General features: G+C 43.9%; 1 protein-coding gene across 5 annotated transcripts in view; it reads right to left on the reverse strand.

Moving 5' to 3' along the window:
- The window catches only part of LOC107392431 (regulator of G-protein signaling 6), a 49189-nt gene extending 36723 nt beyond the window's left edge, over positions 1–12466 (reverse strand). The window contains exons 1-3 of one of the 5 annotated variants that reach the window (XM_054741564.2): positions 12079–12466; positions 11614–11658; positions 9575–9670 (exon numbers count right to left, since the gene is read on the reverse strand). In XM_054741564.2, the coding sequence (XP_054597539.1) occupies positions 9575–9664 (90 nt within the window). In that variant the 5' untranslated portion in view covers positions 9665–9670; positions 11614–11658; positions 12079–12466. Of the gene's footprint in view, positions 1–9574; positions 9671–11613; positions 11828–12078 lie in introns of those variants that run through there. The other 4 variants (XM_054741563.2, XM_015970230.3, XM_054741562.2 and 1 more) reach the window with 4 other exon arrangements.
- Positions 12467–15011: the final 2545 nt, after the last annotated feature.

Here is a 15011-nt window from a genome sequence, read left to right on the forward strand (position 1 = left end):
TAAAAAACAGAGTGAGCATCTGTGAGGTCTACACTCCTTTGAAGGAGCTGAAGAAGGCTACGGAATTCCGGACTGATGGTGACCTGGCTTTGTTGCTACCGGACTTGCAAGTAATAATATTTGTTTTCACTTTGTAGCTCATATAGTGTCATTTGACTTGTGTTAGCGTTAGCAGCAGGAGGCTGCAGCAGGTTTGTGACAAAAAATACAAACTATGGCAAATTCTTTCGACTCACAGTTGAAGTAATTCTGTGAAATCTTTCAAAATATTAAAAAAATTACACATTGGGACAGGAACAGCTTGTCCTCGTTTCACCTCCAGTTTTGTCACTAATTCAGTGTGTCAGCACCACTGCAGGGTTACGGTTTGCTCACAGAGTCATCGCTGTCAGACATGTCAGAATTCCACCTCAAAGCTGCGAAAACCAGCAGCTTTCAAGATGCTAACATCAAAGCCGGAGTTCACTTATTCTTTGCAGAAAACAAACAAAAAAAACCAGCTTTTTTAAATATAAAGCAACAGTTTTCTTTAAAAAAGCTTTACCACTCCAACCAAAAAGACGATTAATGGAAAAATTTCTCCACAGCAGAAACTGCCCCTCAGGCCGCTGCAATCATTTCAGCACTTTCATATCATCCACTCTGTAGGAGTGCAGTGAGGTTCTTTGGCATCCTGCAGAGATCCTGAGGACAGTCGAAGGTGTTTGAGGTGTGATTCGTGTATTGTGCCTCACCAAACTGCCTTTTCATCCTACATTAAGTGTGAGGCTTTGGAGGGCTCTAAGAAGTGGGGCACAGCGGTGCCAGCCATTTCCTGACATCAAACTCCCTCTTATCATCTCCCTCTTCATGCAAGCACAGCTTAGACTTCACCCTCCACCCTAAAAAAATGCACAACACTGACTGCATTATTAAAGGTGCTTCTTTGAGAGTAGTGCGCAAACAGAAAAGGGAACCAGCAGAAGTCTTTCATTTTCCTCACTGCCATTCTGGTTGGATGAAGTAAATAACCCTGCAGCCCCATCGATTACTATCCACCTACTCTTTGAGGACTTTCAAGACTTGCAATGTGTTCTTCTTCCTTAAGAAGACAGATCCAACAAACAAGAGATGGTAATGCGAGAGCTTTGAGGTGTTATTGTTGTTTTATCTTATTGACTCAAGCAGGAAAGTAACCCAGCAACCCACAGTTTCACTTAGCACACACACGCACGCACAAACATAGCTTCAACCCATACCAGCGCCTCAGATAAAGTCTCCCATGGTGCAAGTGAGGACGGTGTTAAAACAGCCATGCATGATAAAGCTCCCTACAGAGGTGATATCCAGAGTGTTCAGCTGGAGCGTGCTATCTTAAGTGCACACAGGAAGAACAAATAGCAGCCCATAAACACTTCGGACCCACATTGGTCTTAAAACTGGAGAGATGGGCCCCTCCGGGGGGAGGACAATAGAGTGTAACTCACTGGCAGGAGGAGGAAGATGAGTAGATCAGCTGCTTCTCTTAGCTGCTTCAACACTGACAAGTTGTCAGCCCCGCTGTGGTTGGTGGATCAATGGTGGATAAAGCTGCCATTTGCAGTGATTTCATTTTCCTCCACCAGTCAAAAGAGGGATAACATCTAATTGGTGTGATTGCTGTAAATTTCCACATGATTTACAAGGAGATGTGAAAAGAAACACTCTCTGTGTGCCATCTCTAAACCATCCTGTAGGTTTCATACGTGGAGAAGGTGATGGGGGTTAATTCATGTTTTCTGTCCCTCGGGAAATGTCAGATTTAACATCCATCTAGTCATAAGGAGCGACACTGGTGTTAGTAACCCTGCAGCTGTTACCACACACTCATCATGCTGGGCAAAAACACTTTAAACATCAGAAATAAGATTTTTCGATGGTCAAAACGTGAACGTTTTCTTTATGGAACAGGCTTTATTTATAAAACACTTTCACACCGCTGGTGGTCGAACAAAGCGCGGATTAAACACATGCTTAAAATTAAAAACATACAGTGTTGATGAATTAGGGAAGTAGCAGGTCAGTAAACCGATGCCTCATAGGCCCAAACTAGTTTAGTCAACTGGAAGAGTGAATCAAAGCAAGGGCATGGAGGTGAGTCTTCAAACTTAAAAACATGAAGCGATGACACTTCTGACATTGAATGGTAGATCATTCCAGAGTCTAGGGGCTAAAACAGAGAAGGTGCGATCCCCTCGCAATTTCATTCGGTGTCTCGAGACGGCCAGCAGCCTGATCCATCGATCGTAAGGGATGAGCAGCAGCATAACGTTGAATCGGATCAGCCGGGTAATGAGACGCCTTACCGTTCAGTGTCTTGATAAGATAAGCAGCAGGATTTTAAAGCTAGATGTGTACGTAACAGGGAGTCATGTGGAATTTTTCTGTGATCAACAAGGACCAGGATAAATATATCGAGTCATTTAACCAAAGATAAAGCGCGCTGTATGAGTAGATGAATAGGATGAGAGTGGGACAGGATATTTTGCTGAAGATGGCATGCTTGAAATGGGTTTCAATTATTAATTAGTAAGAAGCAAAAGAAAGGCTGCAAAAAGCAGAGGAAATGGAAAGGTGGTTAAAAATGGGCTTTCTACTGCAAGGAGAGGCTTAGCTTCCATTCTGCAGAGCTGAAATAAACGCCGTGCCGCATCTAAGACCTCTATAGGGTAGAATTTATGCAAGCTAACTAACAGCATATAAGCTGTTCAGCAACATTTGATTGGTTATTTTTCATATTTATTAACTGCAAAGCATCTGTAATTCCAACACGGTTCTGCGTTACGAACCAAGTTCACTCATTTTTTAGTGCAGTTGCAGTGATCTAAACAAATAAAGAATAGCAGGTGATCTCTGTGGGAAAATAATCTCTGGTGTTTCAGGAAGTATAGTGAGCCGGAATAGTGGATTGTCAGAAGAAGGTCAGTGTTGCAGTCTTATTTCCTGATATTGTTGTCTCCACTTGGCTAACAGCAACGAAACATACCACTGACTCCTTGATGTTTTATCTCAACAAATAACTAAAATCTGAAGGAGTTCTGCCCTGTTGTGGTAATGCTAACAGATAGCTTCTACTAGCCGAGACCTGCTCTGCTCTCTCCCGGATGCTAAATCAACAACAGCCTTCCTGTTGTGAGCCAAGATGGGTGAGTTCATGGCTGCTTATTTATGGGCTCGACACACGGGAGGTGACAAACAACCGCGATCAGCGAAATTTGTTGCTGTCGTTTTTATTACCTGACACACGGGAGGCGATCCGCGGCAGCGGCCAACAGCAAAGCTGTCTACGCGTTCTGTTCCATTGTGAAATCTAAACTTCCGTTGTTTTGCTTGGCTATGTCAGGTTGGGGGGAATTAAGGTTATTTAAGCGGTTCAGAGTTAATAAAGCGGTAGATATGATGTTTCACAAGGTGCTGTTAGAGTTATGTGAAATCTTACTTGTGATTTTACTATATAAACATAATAATAATCAACTTCTCCTCCATGTTTGCTCGGAGATGTGCGGAGCATCCTGTCCGCTCATTGGTCAGTGAATGAAACCTCCGTTGATTGGTCCTCGTCCGAGCGACAGCGATGAAAAGTTGAAAATGTTTCAACTTTCTGGGATCGCGTCGCTGGGTCGTCCATGCATGACACGTGCATGAGCGCAAAATTTCACATGCACGTTTTTCGCGTTTCGCTTGGTAGGAGGGATACCCTTGATTATCGCTTTGTCGCGGATATCTCATTGAAAATGAATGGAGGAGAGGCGATGTCGCCTCCCGTGTGTCAAGCCCATTAGCAATGTGACGTAGATCTGTGTGTCTTTTCTAATCCAAGCATTCAGATAGTCTGATATTGGGAACAAGCTTGTCCGAGGCACAGCTGAGGATCTCAGTCTTGTCTTCATTAAGCCGTAGGAAATTCCCAGCCATCTAGTTTTTAATCTGAGCCTTACTGTGACCAACACTCTTACAATGCTAAAGTGAGTTGGGGCGTGTTAGCTTGAGGATGTGTTTCTAAGACTTTTTGCTGTGCTACATTGGACGCCCCAAGCTGCCTACATTCAAAACCATCAAGGTAAATGTCTGGAGCACCTTTAGGAGCAACAACCTAAGAAATCACCAAAGGGACCAAGTACAGCTCTAGAACTGGACTTATTTACACAGCTAGCTGTCTGTAGCTATCACTCCTCAGAAGAGACTCAGCCGTTAAATGACATGAAAGAACGACACACAATCACACTTAGAGATGTTTGCTATTAATAGTTAGTGAGCTTCATCCCATCAGAACAGTAAAGGGACCTCTATCATTACCAGCTCAGTGGCCTAGTGGTAGTGTCTCTGGGAATGGGAAATCGGGGTTTGATTCCCAGTCAGGTCATACCAAAGACTTTAAAAATGGGACCCAATTCCTCCCTGCTTGACACTCAGCTGTAAGGGCTTGGATTGGGGGGTTAAACCACCAAAAATTCGAGAGCGCAGCCACCGCTGTAGCTCACCGCTCCAGCTCACCGCTCCCCTCAATGGAATGGGTCAAATGCAGAGATGAATTTCACCAGTGTGTGATGATGACTACGGGACTTTAACTCAATCACCAGCTTCATTGCAATTACTCAGTGCATCTTCTACAGGTCTCCTTTTCTGTCTCTTTGCCAGTCCTGCTCATGTAAGCACAAACAGGGAGTACACAATGCAGAAAAGCTGTGTGTGTGTTTGAACCTTATGTCTGTACACTAAATTTCTATGAGGCAGCAAGACGCCCCGCAGTCATCGGCTTGTTTTGCGCTACTTCCTTTGTCTCCTGGGTGGAGAGAGACAAGGAAAGATGGTACTGTAGCACCTACGCAGCACAAACAGACAGCCTCCTCCTCTCTGGAGCACTCAACTTCTCTTATTGCTAAACACATCATATTCACCTTTGTCTAACTGCCTACACAGTTAATACGTCTGTCTTACCTGCAGAAATTGCAGCAGGTTTACTTTTTTTTTTCTTTGAGATCACAGCCTCCAAAGCTGCCATCAATATCAACCCCCCACGAAAGGAGGAATGTATGCTGTGACTCGACCTCCCCCCCCCCCCCCCCCCCTGCCTTCAGATTGTGACTTCTGCTTCGAGGTCACCAACCTGCAGGAAACTCAATGTGCTCTCTGGCCCTCATCTCTCCCTCCCACCTGTTTGACTGCAGCTGGTGAGCGCCGTACACTGGCAGCTCCCGTTGGAGGATTCAGGATCCCGCCCCCCCGCCTCCCTATCGGAGTCTGATGTTTTGTAACTGTGATGTTCGTGCTTCTATGTATGTATGCTGAGGAGTTTTTTGTATAGTAGAGCTACTCCCTGCTGGGACTAACTCTGCTATGCCTTTTTTACCTTACCCCAATTATCCTCATGTAACACCCTTTTCATCTAATGAAATGAGCGCCGTTCTGGCTGCTCTCGCGGACTGCCTGTACCTGTTTTGTCTACATGTGTGTGTGTTTAAACTTGGTCAGGTTGTGTTTGCGGAGTCAAGTTCCTATGCTCTGGGTCGCTGGAGCGCTGGCAATAAAGCTTATTCTGATTCTCATTCTGAAATAAACCCTCACTGTTATGTTAAACTCTCACTGTTATCAGCTTTAAATCTTTGAGGATAAGACGGAAGCGTTTTCCAGTTGAGAGAGGCTCAAGCCTTTTGGGATGAGGCTGCCGGGGTTTTCCCAGGCGGTTGGGCATATTGGAGGCCATCTGCTTTTCTGTGAAGAGAGTTCAGTCTTTACTGCCCACCCGCTGGGTCCAGAGGCTGGGGGCACCTGCGGACCCGCCACCTCCTCTGTTCAGCCCTTTTTGATATTCTACAAGAACCGAGGACAAAAAAGTAAAACAATGCAAGAAAAATCAAGTTTAAAGCAACATTTAACCCAGTAGGAGTGTGCTGAAATCACATTTGGTTTAAACTGCATCGCAGCTTTTAAGCGTCAAATCAAAAGTCACATTTACAAAGCAGGAAGGACAGACAGTCCAGTCACCCTCAGAATAATCTGTCTGTTGTCACTGCGTATGATTAAAACATGAAATGACAAATATTCCCCCAAGCAGCTTCCTGACAAGCAAAATCTACCCTCTTCAATGTGTCGCCTCCAGGCTTGTGCAGCGTTACGTAATAAAGCTGCACTGTGAATTATGTACATGAAGAAAGAGCCAGTGTTACATGAAACCACAGTGGGCTCCTTCCTGTATGTTAGAATGCATGGATGTACAATTGTGCATGAATGCTAAAGCTGCTGCAGTGAATCTGTCACACATAAATGTTTAGACGTCTACTGAAAGGTGGCAAATCAGGGGAAACAGAAGTGCTTGACTTTAACTGTGAGAAAATTTCTGCTTGACAAAGGTCAGTGGATGTTTTTCTGAATGAAAGCCAAGTGACTCATGAGCCACGACTTCCAGTCAAAGGATTTTAATCTAGTGAAGCACCCACTTTGGGAGATCTTGGCTTCCAAAATAAAATGTGATAAAAACACCAAATAAGAGATTATCCTCCAGAAAAATGGGGTTCTGCCCCTGAATAAGAGTCATCAAGGCCTAGCCATACATTTAATCCCAATTTCAGTCAGAGAATCCTTCACTGAGAAATGAGGGAGTTGTTCAGATCTTGAAAATAATGTATTGTCATAATTAATAAAATTCTAGGTGAATATCTGCAAATCTGATAGTATTACAGCCAGTTTTGTGTTAGCTAAAGCCAGTTAGCATTACAGCCAGTTTTGTGTTAGCTAAAGCCAGTTAGCATTACAGCCAGTTTTGTGTTAGCTAAAGCCAGTTAGCATTACAGCCAGTTTTGTGTTAGCTAAAGCCAGTTAGCATTACTGCCAGTTTTGTGTTAGCTAAAGCCAGTTAGCTGTGGCCGTTATGTAGTCATTTAGCTACAAATGACGATTCCTTTCTGAAATAGTCATTTTTTTAAGCAGGGCGCTAGCCTCGAGGATGAGCCTGAGCTGCTGTTGCAACACGTTTTGGTAAAATGAACTGAGGCTGTGTCCAAATGCAGGGGCTGCGTTCTCCCAGGTACCCGGCCTATCTGGTTTACGAGGTCTGGACCTTCAGATTCATTCCTGCCCTTACCTTGGCTTGTGTCCTGTCACCTGGCAACTGTGATGGTGCCAAAGAGAAGCTAGTGAAAACGGAGCCCTCCCTCCACGAACTGCATTATCTTTACCACCATAAAGTCAAATATTGACAAATATTGTATTTTAAAAAACAACAAAAGGAAGACAGCCTAAACAACACAGCTGCTATAAACATACTGCTAGATTATAATCTATTTACAATGAAAGCTGTAATCCTCTAACTTTCCTGCCATTTTTACAACACAAGAATAGATGAGGGTGGGTCACGAAGGAAACGCCAGACCCGACCATCAGATCAGAGAAAAGAAGGGTGCATTTTTGGCTCACATTTGGAGAAGCCTTCGGACAGACTGTGTCACCATGCTGTGACATAACCGGCCTTCAAATGGAGTCAAAGGATGCAGCTCCCGAATTTGGACACAGCCTGAGTTAAAAACCATTTTTGTGTAGTATTAATTAGCCGGAGTCGCCATCTTGAAATGATACCTTCCCAAAACCTAATCGGTTGTAGATGTACATCCAATGAAGACTTTGAGATAGCTGCTTAAAATATGTGCATTTGTTTAAGATAGATTTTGCCAAGATTATGGGAAAATAAAGTACACAGCGACTCGGGCAAAACCCTTATTTTACCTTTCACATTTCTATGCTGAACTGTACTGTCAGCATCAGACAGAGATTTCCTCAGCTGACAGCTTGTTTCCTCTCAATCCGAGAAGTGAGATAAACAGTCTCATCTTTGCTTTCCCTGGCTCTTTTCTAGAGCCCATGCTGGTATTAGTCATGCTGTGCAACAGCCAAAATGCAACCCTATTGAACTGAGTGTGCAGAAGCACACTGAGCAGTCTAGTGACCTTTTCTTGACACAATGATAAACCGCTGTTCTTCTGCACAGGTTGGTGGAGATAATGGGGTTTTTGTTGTGATGTTATTGTTGCAGAGCATTTAAAAGAACCTCGAGACTTCTTGGTGTGTGTTTTGTTGGATCATCAATGTGTATGTAAAGCAAACTTCGATTTGAGGGTCTCAAAACAGTCGTTAGCTTTATCAATCAGTGTGGGCTGGCCAATTGATATTTAAAGACCAAGTTCACTTGCTTGTCTCAACACATTTGCTGTGGTCTCTATTATAAATTAAGGCCTTGTGAGTCGAGCCCTGCGGGACAAAAGCTCTGGCGCTCCTTTTTCAGGAACTAGAAATAAGCCAGATAAGAGGGGAGCAGCAGACTTCATATTTTCTCTTATTTCCTGATACTCAGACATCACACCTCTGATTGGCTAACAGCAACGCGACTCTTCCACTGCCTACGTTCGCTCTGCAACGTTGATGTTTTATCGCCACAAAAACACAAGCCTGAAGGTGTTCTGCTGTGTTGTGAGGTTGCTAATGCTAATGGTTAGCTTCTGCTAGCTAAGATGTGCTCTGCTCTCTCCTAGACGCTAAAACAACAACAACAACCTTTCTCCTCACGAGCCACAATGGGTAAGTCCATGAACGTGACATTGATCGGCTGACTTTTCTATTCCGAGTTTCTACTGGCGGCTAACGCAGGAAATGTGGGTAGAAGACTATATTCCTTAACATCCCGCTAACCTAAAGACATTGTCATTAATACTGCAAGACTCAGATTTATTCAGATTCTATGTAAACCAAAGGTTTGTGGCAGTTGTTCCAGGTGAGGTGGATTCAGACATTCCTCCAGCCGTCACCAAGTTCTAATAGTCTGACAAGCCCAACGACAGCAGCTGTCAACAACTATTTCACACCCCGTCTCAGCCATTCTTCCACTAATCTGTTTACTCCACTGAATGAATGAACAACCACCAGGAGCAGAATGAAACAGCAGATTTGGGACAGTGGGTCAGAATCTGTACTCTGCTCTGTGATTAAGACAGCAGGCTCCGTAGTAGCGGACAGTGTTCATAGTCTGATCAAATAAAGCTTTTTCACGGGCCTCTTGTCACAGAGGAAAGCGAGTTACCAACCTAGTCATCAAGTCGGGAAAAATACCATTCCCTCATTGGCTGTTAGAGATCCCAGCCCTGGAGATTTAAGCTTTCTCTCCCCAGACAAATATTCATCTAATTAGCTTCCAATACCACTGACCCCCTCCAATCAAACAGCAGTGATTGAAAGTGAGGTACCATAGGGATGAGGTAATTACCCTTGACAATGAAAGGACCTCTCACTGCCCAAACCGTCTACTGAAGGGATTGAAAGATTATTAAAGCATTGAAGGCCAGCCTGGAAATGAACACAGAGTGAGGGAAAATGCCTCGAAGGAAGGGAAAGAGGAAGAGAGGTGCTTCTTTCAGGATGGTTGAACGGAGAGCTCTCCTGACACCTGCCAGTGAAGCCAGAGTGAATTAGATGTACTCCGATACAGACCACTGCACTGTCAGGAGCCAGGAAACAGCTTTCTCCTGACATACACAAACCTGAAAACTTTCACATTGATAGTGAACCTTGCCTTTCGGTAGACAATCATATTGGGGGAGTCCTCTTCGGGCTCAGCAGGACCAGGACCTCCTCGATCTTTGGACCCTTCTGCCATCTTCATTAAGGCCTGCAGAGGGAAACATGAACATAAAGAAGCGTAACGCTGTCACCAACGCTAATAAAGCGATGCCACTTTTTAACATCTTAACTTTATTGTTCTAACATCATTTTCACATTCTTACAATATAGAAATGTATCACGTCTTCATGTTATATTGTTAAATTATATTATTAGAATGTGAACACACACTCTCTCTCACTCTCTCTCTCTCTCTCTCTCTCTCTCTCTCTCTCTCTCTCTCTCTATATATATATATATATATATATATATATATATATATATTTTTTTTTTTTTTTTTTTTTATTCTTCCTAATCCATGGAGTCTGTTCAAATTCTGATAGACCTGTATGGCTGTCGTCACAGTAACATTAGGCCACACTGAGATGTTGTTCTAGTCATTACCTTGAGAATGCTGGTCAAAAATAGTTTTTTTATTCCCTCTGTGGCTTTCTGTGAGTGCATTTTTGGTGTGGTACACACCCTGATACCAAACAGCACTGTGACTACCCTTTCAGCCTCTAAACAGACTGACTATGAAGACATTTGTAATGAGCAAATGGTTTTGATTTTATTCTCATTTTTATCTTATTAGTGTGCAATTGTGTTTAAACCACAATTTAAAAACATTTGATCTTCAAAATTTGTTGTTTTTTTAGTCAACTTTGAGCCATTATTGCTTACAGTGATGATGGTGGGTTTTGTGGAGGGGCGCCAGTAATTTATCCATGTCTGCATTTCGTTGTCAAGTCAACTCGATTTCTTGTTTTCTTACAAAATGGTCTTGTTTAAAGTTTCTAAAGGCTTTCTGAAGGTCTCTTGAGGTTTTCATCCAAGTAATTCCAGTCTGGGCTGCGCAGTGGCGCAGTGGTTAGAGCTGTTGCCTTGCAGCAAGAAGGTCCTGGGTTCGCTTCCTGGCCTGGGATCTTTCTGCATGGAGTTTGCATGTTCTCCCTGTGCATGCGTGGGTTCTCTCCGGGTACTCCGGCTTCCTCCCACAGTCCAAAAACATGACTGTTAGGTTGATTGGTCTGTCTAAATTGTCCTTAGGTGTGTGTGTGTGTTCATGATTGTTTGTCCTGTGTGTCTTTGTGTTGCCCTGCGATGGACTGGCACTTTGTCCAGGGTCTACCCTGCCTGATTGCCCATTGACTGCTGGATAGGCACCAGCCTTATCGCTGCTCCATTAACAATAATCTTATGATGTAATCTTATGACGTGCCCTTTGACCTCCATGCACTTCCCACTTTAACCTGCATCTGTCAATGCTTTGAGAGCCGCTGTTAAGGGATTTATTTACAGCTTCCATGAGCTTTCCGCCACTTTCTACACTTTCAGGAAAAATAATTCTGCTTAACTTGGGATTTCCATAACAGACTGGACTTCCCCTCTTCCCTCCTAGCTGTACTCTTTGCCACTGGAGCCTAATGCGTGTTAATCTTGGAGGAAAAACAGATCAAATGAGGTTAGGTTAATGACTCACCTAAATTCATACATTTTTTGTTATAATTTAGAAATGCAAAGGGTGTAAAATCCAAACGATTCTACCCTCATTGTAGAGGTCACTTGAAGTAAAGCTGTGATGAGTCACTGAGGTGACAATGAAAGTCGTGATGAGCATCTGAGTTAGTGACACGGTTTCTTGCCCAAGAGCACGCCACTAGAAAAGGATTTAGGTAACCATAGCACCAAAAGTGTTCAGATGAACAGAAAGATGGAGGTAAAACAACTGAAAGTCACCAGTTAGCATCAGCAGACATGTGTGAGGTGGCTTTAATCACAGCCAAACTCCTAAATGATTTAGAGAAGGGTAATGTGCATGAGTGAATAAGTAATCATCCAATCTCCCCTCACTGTTTGTTATTGCCAACAGAAGTGGAGAACAGCACTCCCCATTGGTTTACAGCTCCTTTTAGAGTCTGAGCACATTAGACAGATAATCTTTGCACCCACCTCAGGGGTCGAGCAGAAAGCCAGGTGGTATGGATTGCACAGCACCTGCTGGAAGAAAACAAAAGTGTGCAAACTGTTTCCCTGTGGACAGGAAGCTGTCATTTTAGAGAACAGCTCTTTCTCTCAAACTAGCTGCTCAACTCCACACCTGGATTTGAAAGTTTGGACAGGCCATGTAGTTTACAGCGGTGTGGTTCAGGGAGGTTGTAGATTTTGGGTCTGTGTTTATGTGCAGCACACAGAACCTCACACCCAAACACAACAGAAGGCAGAATCCCTGCAGAGACTCCAAAAATGATCCCACACATGCCCAGTTCATTGAAACAAATACACTGGCAAAGAGTTCACACACGTCATGCACATCCCATGCATACAGCGCTTCAGGTCCACTCTGAGCCATACTGCTTCCTAAAGCCCAGATCACACTCATGCAGTCTGACATCTTGTAATTAAAGCTTTTGTTACCTTCAAACACAAAAAATGTATCGCCTGTTTCCCTCTGCTCCCACTGGCTGGCTCCCCCTCTTAGCAACAAGCAGCAGGCATCTTCACGTTGTGGCTGTCAGAGGGGCAGAGTGGATGAAAGCGGCGAAGCAGTGAGAGATAAAACTCAACGGAGGGAAAAGAAGCTGCTGGTCACTGCAGTATTCCTCTAGACCTCCTCCTCCTCTTCTCTATTCGCCAGTCCTGCCTTGCCCCGGCAGCGGAGGAGATCCTCACATGCGAACACCTCGTTCATCCCTTCCCTCTCTGTGTCTGCATGTGCTGGAGACCAAGCAGCGGCTAAAGAGGAGTGTGTATGTGTGTGTGTGTGACAGAGAGAGAGGGAGAAAGAGTGAGAGAGAGGGATGCTGTGCAACAGGGAGGTGCAGATCATGCACAAAACAGGGGGAGGGATGAAGGAATTAGAGAGAATGTAAAGAGGGAGGAGAAATCAGAGAGCAGTGGAGGTAAAGAAGAGAGAAAAAGAGGATAGAGAGATGCATACTGCAGCAGCACTCACTGATGCTGAAAATAGGAAACATTTCTTTAAGCTTGCATTAAAAGAAAAATGAATAAAAGCTGCAAAAATATGTTTCCAATCTTCTTAGGTGATACAAGTTTAATATTCCTATCTAAGAATTTACATTTTTTATTTAACCACTGAGCTGTTTTCAAGCTTTTTGTCTTTTCATAGAAACTTTTGAATCATTCAAGCCTAAATGGCAAAGACCCTTCCTTTTCTGGATTGCAGTGTGTTCAGTTAGTGGAGGCATGCATGCATCCTGATGGAACCTTCTCACCAGTTATCAGAGGACTGTGCAGGCAGCTTCTCGCCACTGTTTGTCTGTTTTTCTTTCTTTTATTCAAGCAGAAGCTGTGGCTCCGTGAATCTCTCTCCCTCTTGTTGCTCTTGATAATATTTGACACTGCGCATGTGAGGCTCAAACAAAGAAAAGACCTTGAACGTTTCTCTAATCAAGTCTGACTTGAAATAATCCACTTTGCATTAATAAAAGTACTGTTTTGTAACATGTGATTCTTCGGAGGGGAAAAAAAGAACAAAATCGCAGATCTCTGTAAATTTGGTAACCAAGGGAAACTGAGGTCACACACACACACACACACACACACACACACTGAGACGTGTGTGAAAGCATTTGTTGGCCTTCAGAATTTGTGCCTACCTCACATTTTCCTGAAGGCAGGGAAAAGCAGGGTATTAAATATACCGTCACATATTTCTGCAATATCTGACTCACTGAATGCAGAACAAATAAACCTGAATGACTTTCCCATCTAAACACACACACACCTCACACTGATCAGCATACCTTCAGACAGGCAGACAGACAGGTACTACACTAATCTGCTTTAACGGGGACAGCCTTGTTATAATCTGCATTAATGCTAACATGTTCATTGCAACACCAAGGGGCCATCGACAACATATAACACATTAATCGATAAGTAAGTGAGAATATTTTGGTAAATATTTCAGATTTGGGGGGTGGGGGAGGAAAATAATGACAAAAATGTGTAGAAAATAATATCAATGTTAAGATTATAATTAAATTTGAACTTGAATATGTCCAATTGTAAGATTTTTATTTGTAAAAAATTAAAAGATGTGTTTTAATTTCTTCTGTTGCTTCAGATTCAGGTGGTTTTAGAGCAGAACATTTGAATATTTAAAAACGTAAAACACATCCACGTCGATGAAGGTTGCTGATGTGCGAAATAAAAATAGTGGTGCCAGAACAGATCCCTGAGGAACACCTCTGACCACGAAGAAAGCTGGAAGTGAGGTCGGCTTCATTCATACACAGAAATCTGTTAGGTGGATTTCCAAACCCCCCAGCTGCTTGTTCTGATGGTTCATCATCATCATCATCATAATCATCACCAGCCTTCATTTATGAAGCACTTTCCTTTCGCTGCAGTGCTGTACACACAAACAGACATCAAAAACAGTACAGACCCAAGGAATGACCAGCCATAAAAACATACATAGCCATAAATAACAGGCCCGGAGTGGCTAATCGGGAGGGTCTGGAGAATTCCCGGTGGGCCGCGCGATGTTTGGGCCGCATGGGGCCGGTGCTCTCGTTTTTGTTTTTTATCATTTTATTTTTATTTTTTGGTGCCGGTGTTCAGTCATGAGGCCGCCGGGCTGATCACATACGCTCCTCCCGGCTGTCTCTGGCTGGCTCTACCTGCAGGCTGCAGCTCGTTTTTTTTCCCCCAGTATGCGCCTGTGCGCACCACGTGACCACGCAGTTGACGGAAAGATGGAAAGTAGAAAGAGCAAGGGTGGCGCGGAGAAGGCAAGAATTAAAAAGAGGAAAGCGTTGGAAACAGATGCAGCCAAGGCCGGATTAACCATATGGGCAACTGGGCAACTGACCAGGGCCCACGAACTCTAAGGGGCCCAGGGCAGCAAGCGCACGAGCAAAATACTGTAGGCATGTCTGTAATCTCCCGCATTATATTAAACTAGGGTGACCGTATGTCCGGTTTTCCCCGGACATGTCCACTTTTCACTCTCTGTCCGGGCGTCCGGACTGCGGGTTCTTGTATTGATGAAAATGTCCGGCTTTTCATCCAGGAGCAGGGATCTAATTATGGGGGAGCTGTATATCTTACACATCCAGGGGAGCCGGAAACAAGTTTTCTATCTATATTACATCATTTATGGACTCTTCTGAGCAGAGAGCACAAAGAGCGGCACAGCGCGTTATTGCGCAGCGATCCAGGCAGCTGCGTCCAGCGCACGGTCCATTCTCAAAGTGGCGCAACCCAAAAACTATAATTAGCACACGATCGTTCATGTCCGCACATATTCTCTATTTTCTGTCTTATTTGTGCCTGAAGCGCTCTGCTGCTGCGCAGCTCATCACCTGTGCTGCGCGCCGGTG

Source organism: Nothobranchius furzeri, chromosome 18, assembly GCF_043380555.1.
Source record: "Nothobranchius furzeri strain GRZ-AD chromosome 18, NfurGRZ-RIMD1, whole genome shotgun sequence".
Lineage (NCBI taxonomy): Eukaryota > Metazoa > Chordata > Actinopteri > Cyprinodontiformes > Nothobranchiidae > Nothobranchius > Nothobranchius furzeri.